We start from the raw sequence: 27,339 nt of genomic DNA on the forward strand, positions 1-27,339 counted from the left end.
TCAAATACAGGTGAATTGTACACAAAATTTCCAACTTCAAAAGATGTTTATAGAAAAATATCTACAAATACACCTTAATAAACATGAAGTAAGAAAGGAAACATGAAAATACAATGAAAAATTCAATTATTTATTTATTTTTACTACTTTTCTGTTAGTTTTACAGGTATATAAGCCACTGTACATTGTTATTGTATAAAGGTTTGAAACAGACTATAGAATAACCAGTCAATCAGATAAACTTCAATGGTGTATGTGTATTACTCCTAAGGTATTGTAGTACACAAAATCATTTATTTTAAATATAGTTTTTATGTAAATTATATTTACTTTATAAAGTTTACATCTTTTCGACATTTCCAAAAAGTCTTACTTTATTATATACCATAAATCGATAATACAAAGTACTTAATCAATTATTGGGGTAATTTATTAACAAAAGGTATGTGGATATCTAAATTCCATTTCAATGATGTATCAACTATAAATGTATTGGTTTATAATTGGGCTAAATTTACTCCATTTTAATAGGCTTAATGGCAAGAGTTTCAAGCTTATATTTGAAGTTATACAGTGAGAGAATTTGATCGCAAAATACTAAATAATTAATTAAGTAGCCAACATTGTAATGTCTAGTCACTATTTGGTTATGAAGATAGGGTAGGTATCTTTACTGATGGAACAGGTATGACAAATACATATAAATGTTGCAAGGTCTTATATTAATGGCCACTATTTTTAATGTTACCTCTATGTTATGACCTTTATCACGACGGAAACTACTGCTACTGGTCTGCCGTGGTCCCATCCCGTCAGTCTTTAGTACAAGCACTTGTTTCAGGTAATCACCTAATGATTGCTGTAAAATACAGGTCACATGGTCTTTGTAAAACAGTAATACAAAAAAAAACACGCACAAAAAAAACTGGGAACATAGGCTAGATGGACATCATTATATTTTTTATGTTAAGATTTCAGGTAGAAGCATACATCTAGGTAGACCTACTATCATGTGCTTACTAAGTTAGTTTAAACAAATATTTTATTTCAATCAAACATATCTACCCAAAAAATTACAATCAAATGCAAAAAGGATTGAATAGAAAGCTACAAGCTTTTTTGAAACTCATTCCTTAGCATTAGCTTGATGGAGTCATTTGAATACCTGCACTTTTAAGGGCATTATATCCGGAACTTTTTAAGGGCATATAATATGAATACAAACCTTAAGACAGCCAAGAACTGTGACCAAGTTAGACCAAGAACCATCTCTGCTGTCTATAATAGCCGTGAACCCTCGCCTCCTTGATTCCTCACTGAAAAAACAGTTTAAGAAATTCATATTTTTGGTCAATTTAGAAAAATCTCCATACATAGAGTAAATGATTATATAAGTAAATTACCAAGTGCTCAATGCAACACCATTATAATTCAAGGTATTGGGCATTAACATGATTTATGTATTAATTACAACACATCTCATGATTTTCTATCTACACAAAAAGTGTAAAACACCAATTTGGGACTATATGTATATGCAGCTTTTTTATGCATATACATAATACTTACTCTGATAAAATCAATAAACAATCATGGCAACATTAATATCACATTTTTTGTTGAGATTTTTTCATTCTTATTATGTTTCCTTGTTCATATCAAAGACTCTAGTTTTTTTAATTTACATGTATCTTTAACAATTGATATATATAGAGGATATTAAACGAGTGTCAAAATATTCAAAACTAAATTTATTGAACAAGTTGAATAAAATTATGTTATGCGAGCCTCTGGCGAGCATAACATTACATTATTCAGCAAGTTAAATAAATTTAGCAATGAGTCTACATGAATATAATATTCAATTTATCACATACCCAAAATAAAGACTGTTTAAAGTGAAAAAGAATCATTGATGCGGCACCTATAGTGTAACACATCTTTACCATTTACTTTATTATTTCTTAAACATACATGTTTATTACATTGTTAAAAACCAGGAAGTTATTTATATAATTTGAAGGAAAATCTACATGTATTTATATGCTCAGTAAGTTTGTACAAAAATATTAAAGATAATATAGTTTTAAATTGACACATGCAACATCTGTTGAAATGAACTATATAACAAATGTTACATAGTTCATTTATCAACAATAATTTCTATTATCATAATTATGTAAAAACATAATAACTTCATATATCATTTGCAATGCATTTATGACCTTTTTTAACCCCCTGGACAGCATTACTAATGTCTTAAAGTTTACAAGTTTTATTATTGTAGTGAAGAGTATATTCTACAACTGGGCATTTACTTATTCATGCAAAACTTAGCTTATTTATTTCATTTATATCTGCTTTTATAAAGGCACATTATGCCTCAGAAATAAATAATATTTTTAATTCTTTACAAAAGTCCAACATGTGTTTAATAATATTTTTATTATGGATTAAGGAACATTAGATTTTAAACAGCTGAAAAATGATGTCATATACATATTCTGCAACAATGTGTTGTAAAGAAAGCAAAATGTAAACAAAGTAGCAACTTTACTTTCATACAAAATACTTAATCACTAAAATTATACCAATTGCAAAAATGCAACAGTGGCAAAAGATAGTTCATTTTTATGGTAAATGAGTAATTTTTTGGAAACAGGTGCAAAACAAACCAGAAATCAAAAGTTTTTGAGGCATTTTTTCAGTGAGAGGGGGGGATGGGGGTGGTGGGGCTAAATGGACCTTTAACTAATTTACATCTATACATTAGCTAAAATTATTAATTTATTTTACAAGGGAAATAGCACTTATGTGCCCAAACTGATAAAGTTTCTGACTGCTTATTATACAATATTGCATTTTTTTACTCAAAAATTTGCATAAAGCTAGCAGTATTAAATGTCTCCCAACAGTCTAGAGTTCATGTTTTACTGTCCTCCCATATTGTAGTGGAAATAAGATAGTTACAGATAAAATAGTATGTATGAATAAAACAGATGATAATAACATACCTTTACCATATAGTGTAACACATGTTTTGTTGATGTAAAATATGTTACAAATATGATAATCTTTAAGCTGAATTCAGAACAGCAAGATTTGTCACAATTTAAATCCAATGTATATAATAGAACAAAGCAAGAGATTCTTAACAGAGCAATATGTTAAAATTTCAGACTTTTTCAGACAGTTGTTTTCAGTTAGTTTATGAGGAACCATGAAATCTTAAAGGCCCATTGTGACACAGAAATGCTTTTATTTTTATTTCTCAAGATCTTTTTATTTCATATGTCCTGCTATAGTTTCAAAAGTTACTCATTGGCCATATACCTGAACCATTTTTTGCTTCTGTTGCCTTTTGATACAGTGGTTTAGTATTTTGTATGGAAGTCAAATTACTAGTTTGTTTACATTTTGCTACTTCACATTCAGATTTACTTTCTTCAGGTGATAAGCATATAAAATGCTCTGAAACGATTATTTACACACTATGAAACTCATGTTGCCTTTTCTAAAGAAGGAAAAATATATTCATTTCTGAGGCATAATGTTGAAGCAGCTAGCATTTATAACTCAGTCTTCAAAAATTAAGTAATAACATCAGATTATACTAATTTATTTTAGTTTGACTGTGTTGGAAGCTATAAGCTTATTGATACACTCTCGAATCCATTCCAGGAATCAAGCAGTACTAAGCAATGAGTGTAAAGTTTCTTGCTCATGGACCCCTGACAGGGTTTGAACCCACACGGCCAGCAATCCTTAGATTACTTAGTCTGATGCATTAACCACTCGGCCACATATATAACAGCATTACAAGAAAAATTAATAATTACCTTGGTATTTGAAAGAGATATTTCAAACATGCTGTGATGTCATTTGGCAAGAAATATTCATCTCTATGAGGGGGAAATATCAAGAGTGGTCCCCCTTGTCTGTCACGCCCACCTGTTAGGAACACAATCTCTTTCTTCAGTTGGTCAATGATATGTGATGCTTCCAAATTACGTGCTGAAAAAAAAGCACAGAATAAATAGAAGATATTGAATGGTAGTAGGTTCAATAAATTCAGTATTGAAGTGTAAGTTCAATACTGATTTTATTAAACAAGTTAAACTAGAAATTGTCACAAGTGCCAAATAGCCCAGACACATGCTTGTCAGAAAGTGTGCTTTTTAGTTAATAATTTTGCACATAAGGAGAATGCAGTTGTTTATAGATTTTTTTTCATGTGTCCTACATCAATAAGATAAATCAAAGTTTGGATTGAAGTTTCATCAAAATATATGCATGGCCATGCAATATCATTTTTACGGTCGAGTCGCAAAATCGGCATAGGGATGTGATAAACATTAACATTCAACTCAAAAATATGCATATACATGAATGAACGTATGGAATGTATGGAATAAATCTAATCATTTTCCAAGGCAGGAAAGTATGAGTGAATTTACAAACTAGACTTTTAAGTAGAACAGCCTACAAATGTAAAAATCGACAAAAACAAGATTTTTAATTCAAAGTTATGAGTTTTGGATATATTTGACCATATTTCATTATAATTCAAGAGGCTAGAAATGTAAAAATCAACAAAAAAGAAGATTCTTAATTCAGAGTTATGAGCTTTGGATATTTGGCTACATTTCATTCAAAATTCATGCCAACAAGTATGGACCTTGAAAAGTGACCTCCAGTTCCAGTTGGTACAAAGACATGTATTTTTTAACAATTGAAGTTCAAATGAATACTATCAGTAATTTTGATGATCCATGTTGCCTAAATAATTTTAAGTTTACACACTTAGATTTTTATTATGTATGTTACTATGTAGGTTCTAACTCTTTATTTGTCATAATTAAATGCATGTTTCTAACCGGCAGTCAAGTTAAGTCGAGTTACCAAATTTACGCTATTAGCCAGTTCCCTGTACATTACGATTTTGATATAAGATAAAGAAGAAGAACATCGGGACCTAGCGGAAGTGTTCTTTATAACAGAGGTTCACTGTATATTTTAAAATAAATTAAAAATGGGTCAAAGACAGAAAAGGCCGGGTTGCATTTGTACACCAAATATCATGAGGCTGTGATGTTACGAAAAAAAATTTCCATTGACCCATTAATGTCGAAAATTTAATTCAGTAGGTTAACAGGAAGTGGATTAGCTACACACCTAAAATCGAATCCCACAGTATGGGACCATGTGTCAATGCTGTATGCCAAATATCAAGAGGCTGTGATTAGTAGTTTCTGAGAAAAATGTTACGAAAATTTCCTACCATTGACCATTAATGTGAACAGGAAGTGGATGAGCTGCAGACTTGAAATCGAATCCCACAGTATGGGACCATGTGTCAATGCTTTATGCCAAATATCAAGAGGCTGTGATAAGTAGTTGCTGAGAAAACTGTTACGAAAATATTTCTAGCATTGACCATTAATGTCGAAAAATCTAACTAATTTAACTAAGTGGATAAACAGGAAGTGGAATGAGCGACAGACCTGAAATCATATCCCACAGTATGGGACCATGTGTCAATGCTGTATGCCAAATATCAAGAGGCCGTGATAAGTAGTTGCTGAGAAAACTGTTACGAAAATTTCCTACCATTGACCATTAATGTCAAAAAATCTAACTAATTTAACTAAGTGGATAAACAGAAAGTGGATGAGCGACAGACCTGAAATCGAATCCCACAGTATGGGACCATGTGTCAATGCTGTATGCCAAATATCAAGAGGCTGTGATAAGTAGTTGCTGAGAAAACTGTTACGAAAATTTCCTACCATTGACCAATAATGTTTAAAAATCTAACTAATTTAACTAAGTGGATAAACAGGAAGTGGATGAGAGACAGACCTGAAATTCAATCCCACGGTATGGGACCATGTGTCAATGCTTTATGCCAAATATCAAGAGGCTGTGATAAGTAGTTGCTGAGAAAACTGTTACGAAAATTTCCTAGCATTGACCATTAATGTAAAAAAATCTAACTAATTTAACTAAGTGGATAAACAGGAAGTGGATGAGCGACAGACCTGAAATCGAATCCCACGGTATGGGACCATGTGTCAATGCTGTTTGCCAAATATCAAGAGGCTGTGATAAGTATTTGCGGATGCAACCCGGCCAAAAATCATGATAATCAGGTAAGTTAACGCAATATGATAAGGGCAATATGAGCCTTAGGAAACATTAAAGAAAGGAAATGGTTTTAAATATATGCATGTTAATGGTAATTATCATAATGATGATATAGGCAATAATCTCGTTTTATTCTAAAAATAAGCAAAATAATATAATAAATATGCCAAATCCACATAAATACACTTATATTTAAATAATTATCTCCTGTGCAACCATATCAAATATTGCTTAGTACTTGTCACATTAAAGTGAACTTTCTACATTAAACTTAAAAGGAACTTCACTGAGGTCCAAAAGTCTAAAAATATAACATTTGAAATACTTTTGAAGACCACCTGGGACACTTAAAACATGGAGATATGCAAAAGATACCTAGGAAATATACTCAGAAATAAATTAGTTTTTATGTGCTATTCTTAGTTGAGTTGCAACCCTTTTCAATTTTGGGTATTTTTCACAATTAATTAATTAGAATCAGTGGAGTCCCTTTAAGTATTTCAAGCATCTAACAATATAATGCCAGCTGGGTTCCAACTGCAAAATATCAAAATGTAAAATTTCTAAAATTTCACTTCTGTTTTTAAAACTTACAGTAAATAAGCGATTAAAACCGGAGTAATTGAGAAACGGACAAAAAAACATTGTGAAGTTATCGTAAAATAAATTTCAGGTTTATGTTAATACAACAAATTAGACATACTTTCCATATCTGGAATCCCATTCGAACTGCGCATGGAAGCTCGACTGTGCCTACTTTTTTGTGACTGTGAGTGCTCGCTCCTGCGACTCCGTTGTGAAAGACTGGGTGACGGGTATGCATGTTGAGGCTGTTGCTGCTGGTAGCCTGGCTCCGGGACTGGAAGAGCCGGTTCCCTCGCAGGGTAGCTCAATTCTCGCTGAGAGTATTGCACATCTCTTGGCAGGTATTGCATCTCTCTTGGCTGATAAGCCATCTCCTAGAAACATAGAAATATTTTTTTCAAAATAAAAATTTTAAAAAGTGTGAACAAAAAAAGTGCAGGGCTTCCTTTTATTGGAAGTTTGGGAGTCATTTACTGCTTGATTTTGGCTTGCGACTTCAAATAGGTAATGCTTGTCCTTCTTTACTTATATATTGTGACTTCCAATGTCAGACATTTTGCAGTCTTCCAAATTTTTTAATTTAATGGAATCCCTGAAGTGGTTACTGTTTACAGTATCATGAAATTTGAATTTGACTGCAATTTATTCTTACCCTTAGTCCATTTCTAACTTAAAATTCCTTTTGAAATATAGTAAACTAGACACTATTGCTAGTTGTGATTCAAATCCCAACCCCATCATATCCTGATGTCTTTGATAGAAAGGGGAATAACTTTTTTAACTTTTCCGTTGATTGTCAAAATTTCAAGAATCGGTAATGAGCACTTTAAAATTTTCTTTACTTTTAAAGGATAAATTAAATGCCAATTATAATTTTGACTCAATTTCATGAATCGGTAATGAGCACTTTTTTTATATTTTCTTTACTTTTAAAGTATAAATTAAAGGCCAATTATAATTTTGACTCAATTTCAAGAATCGGTACCTTAATGAGCACTTTTTTATATTTTCTTCTTTACCTAAAACTTTGCCAATCTAAACAATATTGGTAAGGTTCCATTAGACAATCTTTCATGCCACATATCTAAGCTCAAGCAACTGGAGTTTCAGAAAAGAAGATTTATTTTTTAAGTTTTTGCTATGGTATAAGAAAAACCCAAGACCTCCAAGGCAGGGACATTGTTGACCCTGTGAAGGGCCATAATGTCCACTACCTTGTAGGTCCACTTGATAATGTTTCATGCCAAAAATGTACACTGTAAGCTCTGATTCTTGGGCTTTCAAAGAAGATGTTTTAAGTTTTTACTATATACACATAAGGGAAACCCAGGACACACCACATTTGGGTCAAAAGTTGCTTAAGTGCTAGGTTATAAGTACATGTACATCCACTATATATACACAAAACCCCATGTCCCCAATGTGGGGTCAATTTAGACACCCCTAAACAAATCTTTAAACAATCTTGGTAGAGACTAGACAATATTTCAAACCAAATACATTATGTTTAAAAAGACCCATGTAGAATATTTCTTTATCACATTCATTACAGGCACAAATAATTGCAAGCCCAACTTAAAAGATATGTGAAGTATTTGTCCAATTTCTCAATTATAGTCATTATACAGGAATTAAGTTATTTTACACTACACTTGACCAATTATTATTATTACATATTGACTATTGCAGAGTTTATTTGCAAATCGATTATTTTATCCCATACGTGAATGAAATACACTGGGTAATTGACGAGTATGACCCTAAGGGATGGGATGACCAGTTTCAATATTTACACTACACTTGGTAAGTAGTGTGAACTGAACAAAACAAATTTTGTAGCCATTTTTGTTGACAAATAAATATTGACATTTAAGGCTGGCTGTCGTGTCTGTACATGAAACTTAGGTATTTCTAGCTTATCTATCTGAAAGAATTATACAGCAATACAAGAATGATAGGTTTAACAGGCAGAAGAGTTACCATATTGATTATTTTCTTTAAGTTCATTTCATATTTATATGTTCAGTATACAAGTTATTTATAAGTATTATTTATTAAAATTTAAACTCAGAAAATAACAATAATTATATGAATGAAAATCAGCTATTAAACTTAAATAAATTATACTTTAAAGACAACTAGACCTATCACTGAAGGTGATTAATACCCCCACCTGCAACTTTGACTTTTTGTAAAAAAGTAGTCAGAAGAAAAATTTGAACACAGACTACCAACTGTGTACAAAGAAATATTTCAATTAATTGTAATCGCAACTGGGGTCTTGAAATATTAAGCTTGCTATACACCAAGTTTGATTACAATATCTCATTCCTAACTCTAGTTATTGTCCGGAAACCATTTTTCTATTTTTAGTAACACTGTAACAGTGACCTTGACCCCTAGGGGTCCAAATGCAATACCAACCCAGGTCTTCATATAAGCTTCCTATACACCAAATTAGATTACAATATCTCATTCCTAACTCTACTTATTGTCCGAAAACCATTTTTCTATTTTTAGTAACGGTGACCTTGACCTTGATCCAAGGGGGCCCAAATGCAATCCCAACCAAGGTCTTCATATAAGCTTGCTATACGCCAAGTTTGATAATAATATCTCATTCCTCACTCTAGTTATTGTCTGGAAACCATTTATCTATTTTTAGTAACAGTGACCTTGACCCAAGGGGGCCCAAATGCAATCCCAACCAAGGTCTTCATATAAGCTTGCTATATGCCAAGTTTGATAATAATATCTCATTCCTCACTCTAGTTATTGTCCGGAAACCATTTATCTATTTTTAGTAACACTGTAACGGTGACCTTGACCTTAGGGGGTCCAAATGCAATACCAACCCATTTCTTCATATAAGCTTCCTTTACACCAAATTAGATTACAATATCATTCTCATTCCTAACTCTAGTTATTGTCCAGAAACCATTTTTCTATTTTTAGTAACACTGTAACGGTGACCTTGACCCAAGGGGGCCCAAATGCAATACCAACCAAGGTCTTCATATAAGCTTGCTATACGCCAAGTTTGATAACAATATCTCATTCCTAACTCTAGTTATTGTCTGGAAACCATTTTCCTATTTTTAGTAACGGTGACCTTGACCCCAGGGGGTCCAAATGCAATACCAACCCAGGTCTTCATATAAGCTTGCTATACACCAACTTTGATTACAGTATCTCATTCCTAAGTCAAGTTAGTGTTCGGAAACTATTTTTCTATTTTTAGTAACGGTGACCTTGACCTTGACCCCAGGGGGCCAAAATGCAATACCAACCCAGGTCTTCATATAAGCTTGCTATACGCCAAGTTTGATAACGATATCTCATTCCAAACTCTAGTTATTGTCCGGAAACCATTTTTCTATTTTTAGTAACGGTGACCTTGACCCCAGAGGGTCCAAATGCAATACCAACCAGAGTTTCCACATAAGATTGCCATATACCAAGTTTCATAACAATACCTCATTCCAAACTCTAGTTATCGTCCGGAAACCATGATGTGGACCGACCGACCGACCAACCGACCGACCGACAAGCTGACTCCTATATACCCCCCCTAAACTTCGTTTGTGGGGTTGTGGGGGTATAATAAATGCTCCAGTATAGATACAATCTGTGGTGACCATTTATACAAAGAATAAGTACATTTGTAAAAGGAATGACGAAAGTTACATACATTTGTATATGTATAGATGGGACAAAAAAAAGAGACTTATCTATGTAACCTTTTCCATTGACCTAAAATCTAGCCCCTTGCCCCTCCCCTGACACTCCTACCAATGAATTTTGTGTAAAAAATAATTTTAAAATCTATCAGTGAATGATAATGTAATGAATCAGACATGTAAAATTGGGTTATGTTCCCAATTAAAATAGTTTTTTTTTAATTTTTTTACCAATTGTTTAAGCCAATTTAAAGGTGATTGCACTCATAATTTACCTAGACAACCAACATAGTATATAATATTTAGAAAGTTTATTACTGTAAATTTCATTCTAGTGACCAAACACACACCCATTGCATATTTGTATGCATCAGTAAAAATGACATAGCATAATTACTATGTCAGACTTAACACTCTAATTATGTCAACTGTCAAATTTATTGATACTGTATTAACTTCAGGGCATGCTAGGTAAGATCTCTAACAGAAAATAGCTGACAACATCTAGTTAATATGTCAAAATAAAATACATCAATATTTTAGAAGTATTCCCTTTCCCTTAACCCTTTAACTGCAGAATTTCTGGAGTTTAAGTCCAGTTTCTATTTTTTGAAGTTGGTCAGGCAACAGTATACAGCCTTGGTCAGTCTGTACAAATCTGTTAAAGCAGGTTAAAGCCCCATAGAGCCAACAATTTTATTTTTCAAATGCTTTTTACTTTTGGTGTACAATAAAGTATTTCAGTTTCCTAAAGAGTACTTATTGTCCATATAGCTAAGTCATCTTTTGATTCTTTAGCATATGACAGTAAGCACAGTTACTCTTTAGTGATTTAGTATTTTGAATGCAAGTCAAAATACCACTTTGTTCACATTTTAATATATTAATGGCAAATTCTTTCATTTTCAGCACTTCTATCTTTAGGTGATAAGCTGCTGACATGCTTTAAATCTGCAGGCCTCCAGATGAAAGAAAATCAATATTGAGAAAAGTGCACTAAACTTTGAAGAAATGTAAAAGCCTTCAAGATCCAAGTTATATTTTATGTGCGGTTTAACACTGATTTTGCAGTATTTTATCACCATATTTCTACTGCATTACTAACGCAGTATTAAAAGGGCTGTTTTTGCAAATGTTGACCACTTTTTGGTAGTTTCTGTGGATTTTAAGTGCTGATTGCAATATGTACATGTTACATTAATTCACTTTAAAATACATTTCCAAAATTTTTATGAAAATTAACATGAATCTGGAGGTGTGCTGCTTTAAATCCATTCTCACAAAATTACAAAACAAATGTTGCCCTTTTTAGAGAAAACTTTTCGTATTCATTTCTAATAATGTGCCTTTAAGGTGACCCTTCCACATCTTGAATTGTATTTACAGGTTGTTGAAGCTGTCCAGTACATTTTAAAGGACTGCATATTGAACATTATTTGTGATAAAGTAATACTTGTGACACTCCAGTTAGAAATATAATATGACAAATTTCAACTTGTGACAGGAACAAAATTTAAAATAATCAATAGATTAAAGTTGTTAAACAATATTTTTTTTTTTTGACATTTTTACAGATTGCTCAGATAACCAATCAGTAAATGTGTTTACTGATGCAATTTAATGCCTATATTTACCATGATAAATTTAATAACATTGAATTGATACTTTAGATAACAAAAAAATGGTGACATGTTAAAATTTAACAAATATTTTTATCATTTTGAGCAGATAATGTTACTTAAAGGCACATTAAGCCTAAGAAATTTTTTTTTTCTCTCTAGAAAAGGCATTATTATAACTCTTTTACAGATGAATGCCTTAGTCTATAAACATTTTAAAAATTAAGCTTAATAGAATGCAGTTGGTGTATTTGAATTTACAAAATAAAAAATCATATCAGTGAACTCTCCCACTTTATGCAGCCACATTTTCAAATTAAAGAAATCTCCCTCTTCTTGATGTCAGAACTTTCTTCTTTGTTTATTGCAAATTCTAAAATCTCCCTCAGTCTTTTTAAAGAAAAATCTCCCACTTGATCATCAAAAATAGTTCACATGTATGCATTATTTCAGTTGAAGCTCGTTTAAAGGCACATTATGCCTCAGAAACCAATAATTTTTTTCTTCTTTAGGAAAGGCTAACATAAATTTTAAAGTGATTAATAATGATTTTAAAGCAATTGCAAATGTTTATCACATGAAGAAAGTAGCGCGTAATTTGGAATAATTTGTTATAAAAGTAGAAAATGTAAACAAGGTAGTATAATTTTGACTTCCATACATGATTTTTAAATGGCTATTTAATCATTTAAGTTTCATTATATTTCATATTATCTTTTTTTTTAATTAAGAAATACAAGTTTTGCATTATAATCCATTAAAGCCTATGGTTATTAACTTTAAAAAAATCCCAATACAATGAATATAATAGGCTACCTATATACTCATGTATGACTCAAGTCTGACACATATAATATATTCTGAAGTTGTTATAAAGTAGTCCTATATAAATATGATGTTGCTTCATTCTAAGCCCATATTAGTCTGATATAATGGGGCCCATCCACCTAGCCACTTCATTTACATAATTACTACATTTGATGGGTAGCAAGACACTTCACCCCCCAGACACTTCACCCCTCAAATTTTGAAGACACTTCACCCCTCAAGACACTTCACCCCCCAAAATCAGTAAGACACTTCACCCCTCATCCAATTTTTTTCTAAAAAGTAAATAAGCTAACAACATAATGCTTTTATATCATATGCTTATTTTAATTATTTTAATTATGATTTGATTAATAATTTTTTAATTAAAGGACAATTTACAGACATTTCTAAGAGTAAATTTTTGTTTAGTAAATAATTCAGGAACAAATAACACATGTAATAATTTCTTTAGATCATTTACATATAACATGCAATAAAACAACATTTTACTGGTTCAAAAAACCACATTCTTATAAACGTCCATAAATTCACCCACTTTCTCCAAGAATTCCTCAGTCCTTAATTCATGATAATTGTATTGGCCACTAAGCACTTTCATCCATTAAATGTTTATTGCATGTCACCTTGTATATTCAACATGTTGATTGGTTGTTTTTTCAACAGCTATCTCATAATTGATTAGATAATTGGATTAAAAAGGTATTATTGTATGAAAATGATATAAATGAATAGCTAAATAAATAGTATCATATGTAAAATAAATAAATAAAATGAATATAAAAGAATATAAATGAATGAATGAATTATTTATCCACTTAAATATTATAATAAATTTATAAAAAAGAACAATTTGTATTTTCCTTACATAAATTAAAAATGTTGCTAACAAATTAAGTAAACTTACCGGTATCACATGCTATGTGTTGCCAGTTCAGTTTGTATTCATGTTTAGATTTCAATTCATTAAACAAGATACTGCCAATTAAAGACAAAAAGGAAATGTGAAAGAGGTTATTTACTGTCTAAATATAAATCAAAGGAAAATTCACACAAAGGTTCACACACTAGAAAGATTATTCTACAATTAGTTTAGAAAGATTATTTTACAATTAGTTATATCACTGTCATTTTAATTGAAATTAGTATAAAATATATAAAAAAAAAATAAAAAATAAAGAGTTAACTTACTAATAAATTTGTGATATGAGCCTTATTTTGGGCAAAAAAAAAAAGTTCCATTGTCTTTGGTCAATTACATGATAAAATAATAATAAAATATGTTAATACAATAAACATACTCAATTACTATTGTATACATTTAACATTTCTAGATAAATAGTTGTTTAACACAAAATAAAAAAATGGGGGGGGGGGTGAAGTGTCTTAATCAAATTTCTTAAAATGAGGGGTGAACTGTCTGAGGGGTGAAGTGTCTGCAAAAAAGGACCTAGGGTGAAGTGTCTGGGGGGTGAAGTGTCTGTAAACCCATTTGATGTATAGTTACCCTTTTAATATCTAAAAAAAACTTGCATGGTTTTCGTATGAATTATGATGTCGAATATAAATTATTTATTTCAAAAGACGCATACACCTTTAACTTGAAAATATTTAATGATATAGAAATATTCATTTTATTCAATCTCTGCAAAATTTCAAGCGTCTACATTTTTGCCAATATTTATTGAAACGGACTATAGTTTTCAACAGGTAATGTCCGAAATGACAACACTGGAACAAGTTTTACTTTTCCTGGTAAAAATATGCTCAAAACATGACATTTTAAACTGACGATTCTTCAATATTTAAATTGCGTATTCAAAGCGCTTCAGAAATTGATTCTCAAAAATGTTTATCACCTGTCATTTTCAAAAGTATTTTTAGCTACAAAAACTTTCGACAGCCAGAAATTGACATTGTTACGTTCGGAGTTTAAATTTTCAAAGTTTACAGATTTATGCATAAATCAGATACATAATGTATTACCTTTGGCCTGCGCTTACGATATTCCGTTTCTTTAATGTAACTCCACTATTCCATTACGGTTTAATTCCAATGAATTCATATTCGACCTGTCCCACCACTTTAGAAATGTCAACTAAACTTCCGGCGTATGATCAAACGAGTGTGACTGAAATGTATGGTGTATGTTTGAAGCAGACGACAGGTTGACAGGTGTATTTTCAGAATTTACGGTATACTAGAAGGGACATGAGTCAAAAAGTTTAAAGATACATTCATGACATCTGAACTTTGTAAAAGTGTTAGATGGGACAGAAGGTCTTTCTGTCCCAGGTTTAAAGGCTTAGTGATAAAAATATACCCATTTCAGATTGCGTCTCTCGGATGCTACCGCGGACTTTAATTAAAGTCCTCGGATGCTACCACGGACTTTAATTAAAGTCCTTAAAGCTACATAACGATTTTTTCGACTGAGGTGCGTAATTTTGAATAAACAGGCCTTCGGTATCGTGTGTGACCGGGGTTATCCGCCAGTAAAATATAAAATCTGCATGTTATATGGTGGCTATAATTGTTATTCAAAATTAATGTCTACATTTTCCCCCGCAAAATTACAGACTAGAGAACATGCAAGCTCCAGTTTATCACATACCCGTGCCGCTTTTGTTGGCCGTGTATATATTTTGGCGTGACATCATTTGCGTGAGTAAAGACGAGCTAATTGAGGCGCGTCAATGCAAATTTTTTTTTTTTACTTTAAACAGTCTTTATTTTGGGTATATGATAAAAAGAATATTATATTCACCTAGTTTCATTACTTATTTTATTGAACTGGTTGAATAAAATTATAAAATTTAGATGCGAGTCTCAAGTTTAATGAAGTAAAATTTTGCTTGCCAGTTGGGCTCGCATAATATAATTTTATTCATCTCGTTCAATAAATTCACTCATTCAATATCCTTTATTTATCACATAATTAACCGTGCCGCTTTTGCGGCTCCGTAAAATAGTATTGCATGTCGTGCATATATTTTAACGTGACGTCATTTGCGCTTAAAACGCACACACTACAAGCACGCCAATGATCAGATGATTCTTTTTAAGTGAAAAAGTTCTAATTTTGGGTATGTGGTAAATAGAATATTATATTCGTGTAGGTTCAGTACTAATTAAATTTATTGAACTCGTTGAATAAAGTAAAAAGAAAAAAAATTTATACACTTAATATACAGAAAGAACAATTAGCAGGTTCACAAACGCCCATGACACGCGGAAAAATCCTGGTCATATTGGGTGGGTTACGGCTCGGTTCTCATATTGAGAAAAGATAACCCTCCAAACTTGCACAAAAACGAATCTGCAACGGAATCAGTAAAGTGTATCATTTTTCGTAAGAAAAAAACACCATATTCTCGAGCCAACCGTTGAAACAACATTTGTCTGATACTGTTGCGGATTCGTTTACAAACAAGAGCACTAGTTCCGACGGTCTTCTTTGCACAATATGAGCCGAAAGATTTCTGCGTATCATGGTCTTTTCATGGAACAGCTGTTTATTCTTTCTCTGTATAAGTGTACAATTTTTTTGAAAAAAAAAATCCATTTCTCATTTTTCATTTTCTGGAGAAAATTGTTAAACACCATTCGGCAGATTCCGTCGCACATTCGCTTTTGTACAAGTTTAGAATCTTTGCTCAATATGAGGACCAAAGCCGTAACCCAAGCAATATGTCCAGAATATTTCCGCGTGGCAAGGTTGTTTTTGGACCGGCGATCTTAGAAAGGCCTATCACCTTGGGTTTAATTCCAATATGGCCTATCATCTTGAAATGCGGAAGATTTTTCTTCAGGCTATCACAAAGGGTTTTAATCCGATTATAACCCCCCAAAAAGGCCTATCACCGTGGGGTTTGTGAGCTTTACTGTATTCCCTGAAACCATCATCCTGGGATTCATTGCGATACGAACCATTAGAAAGGATTGTGTGAGCTTCGCTGTATTTCCTGAGGATATCACCGCGAGTGTTATTGCGATGTGAAATATCACCATGATCACCGTTGGTTTTGTTAGCATTACTGTATTCCCTCAGACTATCACTGTGAATTTTATTGCCGTAATAACCTTTATAAAGGCCTATCACCGTGGGGTGTATGAGCAGAATAGTATTCCCTGAGATTATCATCGTGTGTATTGTTACAGTAAGAACCCTTAGAAAGACATTTCACTGTGGATTGTGTGAGATTGACTTATTTCTAAAGGCTATCATCATGGTTATTATTGCAATAAGAACCGTGAGAAAGGCCTATCACCGTGGATTTTGTGAGCAGTACTATGTTCCCTTATCATCTTGAGTAATTTTAGTTGGAAAAGAACCGTTAAAAATGCCTGTCACAGTAGGTTGTGTTCGCTTAACTGTATTCCTTGGGTTTTATTTGGATAAGAATCTTTAGAAAGGCCTATAACCGTGGGTTGTATGAGCTTTACTGTATTCACCAAGTCTATCAAGGTGTGTTTTATTTCGATAAGAACCTTTAAAAAGGCCTATTACCTTAGGTTTTATTTCGATTAGAGCCCTTAGAAAGGCCTATCACCGTAGAGTGAGTGAGCAGTACTGTATTTCCTGAGGCTGTCATTGTAAATATTATTGCAATAAGAGCCCTTAGAAAGAAAGGCCTACCACCGATGGTTTTATTTTGATAAGAACCCTTTTAAAGGTCTATCACAGTGGTTTGTGTGAGCTTTACTGTATTCTGTGGGACTGCTATCATCGTGGATATTATTACAAAAGAACTACATGTATAAGAAAAGCTAATGACGGTGAGTTGTGATAGCTTACTGTATTCCCTGAGGCTATCACCGTGGGTTTTATTTCGATAAGAACCCTTAAAAAGGCCTATCACCGTGGGTTGTGTGAGCTTTACTGTATTCCCTGAGGCTATCACCGTGGGTTTTATTGCGATAAGAACCCTCTAAAAGGCCTATCACCGTGGGTTGTGTGAGCTTTACTGTATTCCCTGAGGCTATCACCGTGGGTTTTATTTCGATAAGAACCCATATAAAGGCATATCACAATGGGTTGGGTGAGCTTTACTGTATTCCCTAAAGATATCACCGTGGGTTTTATTTCGATAAGAATCCATATAAAAGCATATCACAATGGGTTGGGTGAGCTTTACTGTATTCCCTGAAGATATCACCGTGGGTTTTATTTCGATAAGAACCCTTATAAAGGCCTATCACCGTGGGTTTTGTGAGCTTCACTGTATTCCCTGAGGCTATCATCGTGAGCTTCACTGTATTCCATGAGGCTATCATCGTGGGTATTATTGCAATAAGAACCCTGAGAGAGGCCTATCACAGTGGATTAAGTGAGCAGTACTATATTCCCTGCGGCTATCATCGCGGATATTATCGCAATAATGTAGAACCCTAAGAAAGGCCTATCACCGTGGGTTGTGTGATCAGTTCTGTATTCCCTGGGATTATTACCGTGCGTTTTATTTCGATAAGAACCTTTAGAAAGGCCTATAACCGTGGGTTGTATGAGCTTTACTGTATTCCCTGACATAATCACCGTGGGTTTTATTTCGATAAGAACCCATATAAAGCATATCACAATGGGTTGAGTGAGCTTTACTGTATTCCCCGAATATATCACCGTGGGTTTTATTTCGATAAGAACCCTTAGAAAGGCCTATCACCGTGGGTTTTGTGAGATTCACTGTATGCATTGAGGCTATCATCGTGGGTATTATTGCAATACGAACCTTGAGATAGGCCTATCACAGTGGATTGTGTTAGCAGTACTATATTCCTGAGACTATCATAGTGGATATTCTTGCGATAAGAACCCTGAGAATGGCCTATCAGCGTGGGTTGTGTATTCCCTGAGACTATCACCGTGCGTTTTATTTCGATAAGAACCTTTAGAAAGATCAATTACCGTGGGTTTTATGAGCTTTACTGTATTCCCTGAGATAATCACCTTGGGTTTTATTTCGATAAGAACCCTCAGAAATGCCTTATGTTTCGTGGGCTTTACTGTTTTCCCCGAGGCTTTCATCGTGGGTTTTATTTCAGAACACTTAAAAAGGCCTATCACCGTTGTTTGTATGAGCTTTACTGTATTCCCTGAGATAATCACCGTGAGTTTTATTTCAATTAGAACCCTCAGAAAGGCCTTTTACTGTAGGTTGTGTGAGCTTTACTGTATTCCCCGAGGCTATAATTACAATAAGAACTATAAGAAAAGCCTATCACCGTGAGTTGTGATAGCTTTACTGTATTCCCTGATGTTATCATACTGGCTTTCATTTCAATAAGAACCCTTAGAAAGGCGTATCACCGTGGATTGTATAAGCAGTACTGTATTTCCTGAGGCTATCATTGTGGGTATTATTGCAATAAAAACCTTAAGAAATGCCTATCACCTTGGGGTGTGAGAGTTTAAATGTATTACCTGAGGCTTACACCATGGATTTTAGATCAAGATCAATTCAAGGTCAAAGTCATATAATAATAATTCAACGTGCTGTTTTTGGCATAAGTGTTCTTTTGAAGATTTGACCTGGATGGCCAGGGTCAAATAAAGGTCAATGTCATATCTGAATAACTCTATTCAACATAATAGTTTTTATAAGGATTCATTTGTCTATATATAAATAAAATCCATTGATAAATATCAAAGTTATGGCCAATTGCAGCAAAATTCACTTATTTGACCTTTAGTGTGAAGGTCAAACTTACGTCAATGTAAAGTTCAATTTAATCTTCTTGTTGTGCACATGCATTACTTTCAAAGTTATAGCCAATTATTGCTAAAAACTCTAAATAACAATAATTTGACCTTTAAGATCAAGGTCATTAATTAGTCAAGGTAAAATTGAGTGCGCTCTTCTTTAAGACATTTCACTTAAAAAAGTTGTGCTCAAGTATTAAGACACTCATTTAAGAAATAACAAAGTTATAGATAATTACAGCAAATATCAAGCAAAATTTTATTAATATGACCTTCAAGGTCAAGGATAAATGAAGGTCATCCGGCGCGTAGCTAGCCTATAAAGAATGTAGATTCAAAATAATCTAGGGGGTTTTCAGGGGGCATGCCCCCCCCCCCCCCCCTGAAAATTTTGAAATAAATGGTGCAATTTGGTGCGTTTTGGGGCCTCCGGAGAGCTTTCTTGACCAACGAAAATCCATTTATTTTAGCATAAAAATGGAGATGAATAGCTTTACTTTCGTTTATTTCAACTAGTCCTTTATGCGCTTCCGTATATGAAAAAATTGACGAGCGTTGTGTTTACCAGAAATGTTTTTTTTTTTCATAAAAATTCCATGTATCAATATAACTAATCTGCCAAGAAGGAACTATTTCAAAAATGCAGAGTAATACGACAATTGTACCAGAATTTTTCACATTTGCATCATGAATTCACTGATTCAGGTTGGTTAGTTCAACATGTCAGTCTCGCTAGAATCGGTTCACAGACATGGTCAAACATGTCATTACTCTACAAACAGACCGAAACAAATAAACACTAGGCATACATAGTAACATTTTAGTTATAACTATCTCTTTTCTAACGCTGATTCTGCTGATGACTTCTTTAAGAACTCGATGTAAACATTTGTTTACATTTCGAAAATACGGCGCGTGCAAACTTCCGACTTTGAAGAGAAGCAAAGGCCGACAACTTTTCAAAAAAAATACTAAAATACTGAATTTCAAACCACATTTTTTTTACTAAAAAATTTTTTTTGGTCAAAATAATGTGGTTTCAGCTGCGTACTCGCGTATAGGCAGCTACGCGCCTGGTCATTATCAATTTTATCTACTTGAAAGCTTTGTCCAAGGATTGTTGTGTTTATGAAGACAATCCATTCATAAATAACAAAGTTAAACCAATCATAGATAAAAGAAAGCAAATATTTGACCTTGGAGGTCAAAGTTTTTATGTATCAAGGTCAAGTTCATTCTAGTCAACTTGAAGGTTATGTCAAAATGATTGATGTGCCCAAGTATGAAGAAAATCCATAAAGAAATAAAAAAAATAATGGCCAATGTAAAAATTACTGGACAGCAATGGGAACAGCAACCTAACTATAGTTAAATTTTTTAAATAATACTTGAAGTTTTTCTTTGAAAAAAGTCATTTTAAAACATATGAACATTGAAATCACATTCTCTATGTATCTTAGTAACTCCTGTCTCATTCATCATGTGTAACTAAGATTTTGTTTATATAAGAGTCTACCACAAAGTTTTTTTCATATTTGTAGGTATATGGACATTATCCAAAAACTATTATGTGTTTAACAATAAATACAAAAAGATATCTCATAGAACTGCATTTACTTTCTACTTACAGTCCAGTCATGAGTGAGACACCTTTTTTTTTGTTTATACAGAGTATTTTAGTTTGTGTTTGTGTAGGAAGCTATAAGCTTATAGACACACTTTCAAATCCATTCCTAGAACCAACCAGTATTGAGCTATGAGTGTAAAGTTTCTTGCCCAAGGAAACAACGACTTGCCCCTGACAGGGTTTTAACCTATGCAGCTAGCGATAATTAAATTACTAGTCTGATGTGTTGACCACTCGGCCATTTCGCCACTTTTTTCTTAGACAATTTGGTTGGCTACAATATTGTTAATACTATACTTTGATTGGATAAGTTTAATATATAACAAACAAACAAAGAAATTATAATTTTAAGTCAATTTTAATATGTGCTTGAATATTGCAACAGTAAATGAGCCTTTACAAATAAACTACACTTAGATAGGTAGGAAAACTTTTTTCAAAAATTAAAAAGTTAAATATAACCATCTTTGCATTGAAAATCTCAATATTTTTGTTAATGACTGGTACACTTGATATGAAATAAATGATAATTATTCGATGTATGAACATCATAACAATCATAATAGTGATGGATGCTAAATGATCTTGCACATTTCGAAATGTATATCAATGCAACTAGCCAATAAGAAGAGGCTGTATATATTATGCAATAGTATATATTTAACAAATCTATTCTTTTGCACCAATGACTTTGATCATAACCTAACTGACCTCTTGTAACACCTGAAGTTAAGTGTTTTTTGTACACAAGTACTATTAAGTTTTATATAGAGATATAATTGAACAAGAGGGTCATGATGGCCCTTGATCGCTCACCAGAAATATATTGCTAGAAAAAGTTGCCATTCTTAAATGCAGAAGTAAGCGATATTAGTTCAGATTTGGTAGGTCATTTTATACCGAAACTGCATAATTCCAGATACTTTAGGTTCACTACACACAGATACTTATACTGTTACTAAAGAAAATAATAAGCAAACGTGGCAGTGAAGACATTGAACACAGAAGCAGAGAAAGTGTAGCTGAAGATAGAGAAGAATACTTGCCTTTGAGAAGCACACAAAGTGTTTAGAAGAAATTTGCCTAGCAGACCTAGAAAGTTTCAGCTGATGGAGTCGAGACGGACTGGAGTGTTTCAGAGAGGAAAGGAAAAAAGTTTCTGAATCTTTTCATTTATTTAAGAGTTATTTTGACTCTCATTTATCCAAGTTTAAGAAGGCTATTTCTTCACAAAGCTTTAAGTCTAAGGATAAGAATGTAACTTTAAATAAAGAGTCTCATAAAATTCAGCACAAATTTACTTTGAAATTTTGGCAGGTCTAAAGTCTATGAGAAGCCTTCTCTTGCTAGGGGACAGCGATGATAAACGGAAACTATGACAGGCCGAATCTAAAGCAATTAAAAAAGGTTAAGACAGCTTCTTAAAAACAAGCTTGTTTTCATCCTTGTAAGGGTGATTCTTTTTCTTTCATGTATATATGTTCCAACTTCAATCAGATTTCTGAGACAAAACAAAATGTGTCTTTGAATCTGGGCATTTCGATCAATTATTCATTGGCCAACGCAACCTTTATCCGCTCTTTTTCCGTCAATAAATTAAAGTGAACCTGTTGCAGCCACTCTACATTGTCTTTCTTATTTATCTGTTAACCTTGAAGGATATTGATTAAGATGTTAAAGGATATATATGATTTATGTTTGACTAAATTGAATGAAGTTGTAACCAATATGTCTTCAATACTATTCGAACATAGCATGACACACTGACACAGGTGGAAGGATGGACAAAGTGGTAACTACATGCTCTCCATTTGAGGAGGTATTCTTTTAATCATTTTACTTGTAAAGTAATAAAATCATTGAATTTGTAACAATATACAGTTGACTCCAACCAATCAAAAAAGAAATTGTGTAACAATATTTAACTTTCAGTTTATTACAAGAGTCACATGAAATTTTAATACAAATTATATCCATTACAATAAATAAATGTTTAAGTCTTATTTGAGGAAATGACAGCAGGTGTATCATGAACAAGAAACTATCAATGCCATAAAACTAGGTTTTCAACAATAGCCACTCAAAGCAAAGGTCATACTCTTGGATTTTACTTAAAACCAAAAATGCTATATTTTGGGTTTATGTCATTCAAAGGTCAAGGTCAGATTTAAATTATTCAATATGACATTTTGGTTCTAAATATTGTTTTGTCCAAGTAAGAAATATTTTAATGATATGCCCCCTTCCCCCAACACAAAATGCTTGCTATATAACAAGTTTGATTATAATACCCAATTCCTGATTCTAGTTAATAGCCAGAAATCATTTTTCTTTTTTCAGAAACTGACTTGACCAAAGAGGACCAAAATCACTTTTAAGTGAGGTCTCAAAATAAGCATGTTATGTAGTACAATCAATCCACCAGAAACCATTTTCTATTTTTAGTAACAGTGACCTTGACCCTAGATGATCACAAAGCTTTCCTGTGTGAATTCTCCACATAAGATTGCTATATACCAAGTTTGATATTACTATCTGATACTTCAGTTATCAACCAGAAACAACCTATTTGATGCCATAATGCCCAACTGTGTGTCGCAAATCAAATAAGCAGTCCCTGTGTTCACTAAGAAAAGATCAGGATCAATTTATCCTGATTTTATATTTCAGTTATATTTAAAATATCTAATCTATGAGGATAAACAAGGGAGAATATTTCAATTTTTAAATTTTATCTTGATCCTGATCCTTGAATATATGTGAACACGGGGTCAGGATTTTCAAAACTTGAAAACCTGGTAAAAAACTGAACAATACAAAACAAATCTGATTAGAATATTTGAATGACATGATTTAAACAGGTAATAACAAATCAATAAATAAGTGAGTATAGACCCTGAATGAATGAAATACAATACAGTGACTATAAATATTTCACAAACAACACACAAAATATCCCTATTTGTAGAAAACAAAAATTATTTTCTTACTGATAATAAAGTCACGTATTACAAATACCATAACATGTTTCTATTAAAATAAACATCCCCTAGATCTGGAAAATGACTAACAATCTGTCAAATTTTTAGCAACTGTGACCTTGACCCTAAGGGCCCCAAAATGCAATTTGAAGGGAGGACTGTACATAAGCTTGCTATATATCAAGTTTGATTACAAATAAATGTATCTCATTCCTTAATCTAGTTATAGTCTGGAAACCATTTTTCTATTTTTAGTAACAGTGACCTTGACCCTAGGGAGCCCAAAAGCAATCCTTAGCAAGGTCTCTACATAAACTTACACATTTTTAATACCACTTAACCATTTCTAAAATATCCACTGGTAACATCTGTCTGAAAACAACTTCTGTAATAAACATCCCACCCTTTTCTCACACACATTTTGAAAGTATTATACTCCTACGGTTGTTTAATGAAAATTTCAGATGATATAATATGCAACAGAAATCATGTGGTACCAATGATAATTTTACCGTATGTGGATGGTTGTTTTTGTGTGTTTGTTTGTTGTTTGTTTTTTTTTTGGTTGGGTTTACATCGCATCAACACAGTATAGTACATGCAAATCAATGACAATACTTAACTAAGTAACAAAAGTTAACATGCTTAAAACAGACTTAACTTATGATTTTAAATATACATTAAGACACCAAGTGTACACATACAATATACTGCAAGCAATGTTACTTATGCAATTGGAAATATTTTACACATAACTAGGAATTTTCATGCCCCCATCTGCCAACTTAACAACACTGTCATAAAATAAGACTGTCACAAAAGGTTTAGGATAAGAAGTGTGGCAAGCAAGTTGGTCCCTACTATACATGTTTTTTTAATCTTCATCTGAAATTTTACCGCTTATGTGTGCCCAGGGACCTGAACTTTATGTGCAACACTCAGCCTCACAGCCAAGTTTTATAAAAATCCCTCAATGCATGTAGAGAAGTTTTGCTCTGTACAAGTGTTTTATAAAGAGATAGAAGTGCGACCTTGACTTTTGACCTGGTTCATGGTAGGGCACTACAACTCATGGAGGTGAACTATTCAATTATACTGTAACATTAAAATTCCTCTATGCTCTGGACAATATCTAGATATTTTGTGTTTAATCATCTCTAGTGACCTTGACCTTGCAAATATTGACCTACATACAGCCGTAGTCATGATGACAGCATCTCATTAGTAACTCTAGTTATTGACTGGAAACCATTTTTCTATTATTAGTAACAGTGACCTAGACTTTTGGGGCCCTTTAAGCAATCCAAAGTGAGGTCTCCACATAAGCTTGCCATATATAAAGTTTGATTAAAAAAACATTATCAAAATACTAATTCTAGTTTTCAGCTGGAAACAATAGGACCAACCAAATGCCTGGCAGACCAACAAGCTCACACCTACATAAACCCACTAAACTTTGTTCAAGGTATAATAAAGGTAAAATATACTATATGTAACAAGAAACTCACAATACATAACAAAAATATCAGGTGCTATTTCATAATTATACAATATTTATATATAAGAAATATTTACATACAATAGACCACATAATATTAGTTATGACTTTATACAATATAATATTTCAACAACATTAATTCACGATCACAGATAAGCGTATTTCTTCATCTTAAATAGAAAATTCTCTTCAAATTCGCTATTCAACAAGACAGCCAAGATCCCTTGCCCTAGATCCATTTATTGGCATCAGATTTGATGACACAAGAACAATGATAATTTAGTGTCAACTTATTATTTCTGTTTGATTGTCATAAAAGCTTTGTTTATTCAACAAACCAGGTATTATATGATTTTATATGAAAAGTCATTTGGTTGTGACTCCAGCTTGACTTTGGTTGTCAGAGGAAGAAAACTTGATAGTCACATTAATAACGATCATTACTCACAGAAAACATCATCACATATAAGTATACTGGTTAACAAATAATTAAATAGGTATAAAGTGGTACCAATCTCATTCCCGTTGATCTATTTGTGTGTCCAAAGAGGGTCAAGGGCACTAAAAGGGTCATTTGGGTCCTGCTCAGTTACTGTTTTTTTCTCTCCAGTAAAATCTGCCTTTGATATTTTCTTTTTACAGCCTTCACTAGTTCCTATCGTAAATTTTGTAGGATCCTGTAATTCAGCTAGAGTAGAAGAAATATTTTCAGGTTTTGGGCTGCTTGAAACCTCACGACCACTGTGAGCTGGTGACCCAAAAGGTGACGGCGACTTGGAACCCTTTGAATCTAAACTCTTCAGGGAAGATATTGATCCTTTTTCAACTAATTTTGTAAGGCCAAGGTCAACAGTCTGTCCTTGACCTTTGACCTTATCCTCAATCTTCCCAAGGTCACTTGGTATGTTTTGTTCGTATAGAGCAGAATCTGTCACTGAATCTATTGATTTAATCTCTAAATTAATTCCAGGGCTCTGAACAACGTCAGGAAGGAGATTTCCACTAACACTTGACATCACATGACCTTCAGGTATTAGTTTTTCCTCTTTGGTGACCTCCTTCGATGCATCTTCCTTTATATCGTGAATTTCTCCTTTTTTCAACATTTCCAATTTTTGGTCAATATTTAAACTGTGGGAGTCAGTTTTCGAGCTCATTTTCGAAATGCTACTTTGCAAGTTTGTGAAACTAACAGAGCCAAACAAAATATCCTGTCCTGGTTCCCATCCTATTGATTTGGCTCCTGGTTTTGGCAGTCCATCACCAAAAGAAGCTTTATGCACCAAAATTCCCTCTGAAAATAAAATGAATTCATATTTCAGAAAAAATCTAATATTTACTTAACAGATAAAGAAAATTATTTAATATGTAAGAATACCATGTGCCACCACCTCAGTACAAGTATTACACATTGATGGCTTCAGTGGAAAATAGAATTTCCTTCCTTATTTCCATGAAACATATAACTGGTCAGCAACAAATTAAATAATATGACATGATTGTATTTTGATCCAAATGATTTCATAATCTTTCTTTGTAGGTTGTGAAAAGAAAAATCATACATGTACAAGGCCCCTAATTGGAAATTTGATTACGGTAAATTTTGTACAAAGAAGGAAAATTAAAACTAGTGCAATCTGCTTCTGAAAGTGACCTAAAAGTAAACCAAGAGAG

The 27,339-nt window shown here is 32.8% G+C and overlaps 2 protein-coding genes across 2 annotated transcripts in view; both read right to left on the reverse strand.

The window, feature by feature from the left end:
- LOC132741091 (titin-like) overlaps nt 1-14,986 on the reverse strand; it is a 284,076-nt gene extending 269,090 nt beyond the window's left edge. The window contains exons 1-5 of the mRNA XM_060729177.1: nt 14,846-14,986; nt 6,851-7,106; nt 3,840-4,014; nt 1,226-1,316; nt 749-859 (exon numbers count right to left, since the gene is read on the reverse strand). Coding sequence (XP_060585160.1) covers nt 749-859; nt 1,226-1,316; nt 3,840-4,014; nt 6,851-7,103 — 630 coding nt within the window. The 5' untranslated portion in view covers nt 7,104-7,106; nt 14,846-14,986. The remainder of the gene's footprint in view (nt 1-748; nt 860-1,225; nt 1,317-3,839; nt 4,015-6,850; nt 7,107-14,845) is intronic.
- A 10,711-nt stretch (nt 14,987-25,697) lies between these two features.
- LOC132741092 (tyrosine-protein phosphatase non-receptor type 23-like) overlaps nt 25,698-27,339 on the reverse strand; it is a gene marked incomplete at its 5' end in the record, with an annotated part of 39,472 nt that continues 37,830 nt past the window's right edge. Inside the window, 1 exon segment of the mRNA XM_060729178.1 lies at nt 25,698-26,959. Within this exon segment, the coding sequence (XP_060585161.1) occupies nt 26,196-26,959 (764 nt within the window).

This window comes from Ruditapes philippinarum, unplaced genomic scaffold (assembly GCF_026571515.1).
Source record: "Ruditapes philippinarum isolate M1 unplaced genomic scaffold, ASM2657151v2 ctg2_1_1_1_1, whole genome shotgun sequence".
In the NCBI taxonomy this organism is placed as follows: domain Eukaryota; kingdom Metazoa; phylum Mollusca; class Bivalvia; order Venerida; family Veneridae; genus Ruditapes; species Ruditapes philippinarum.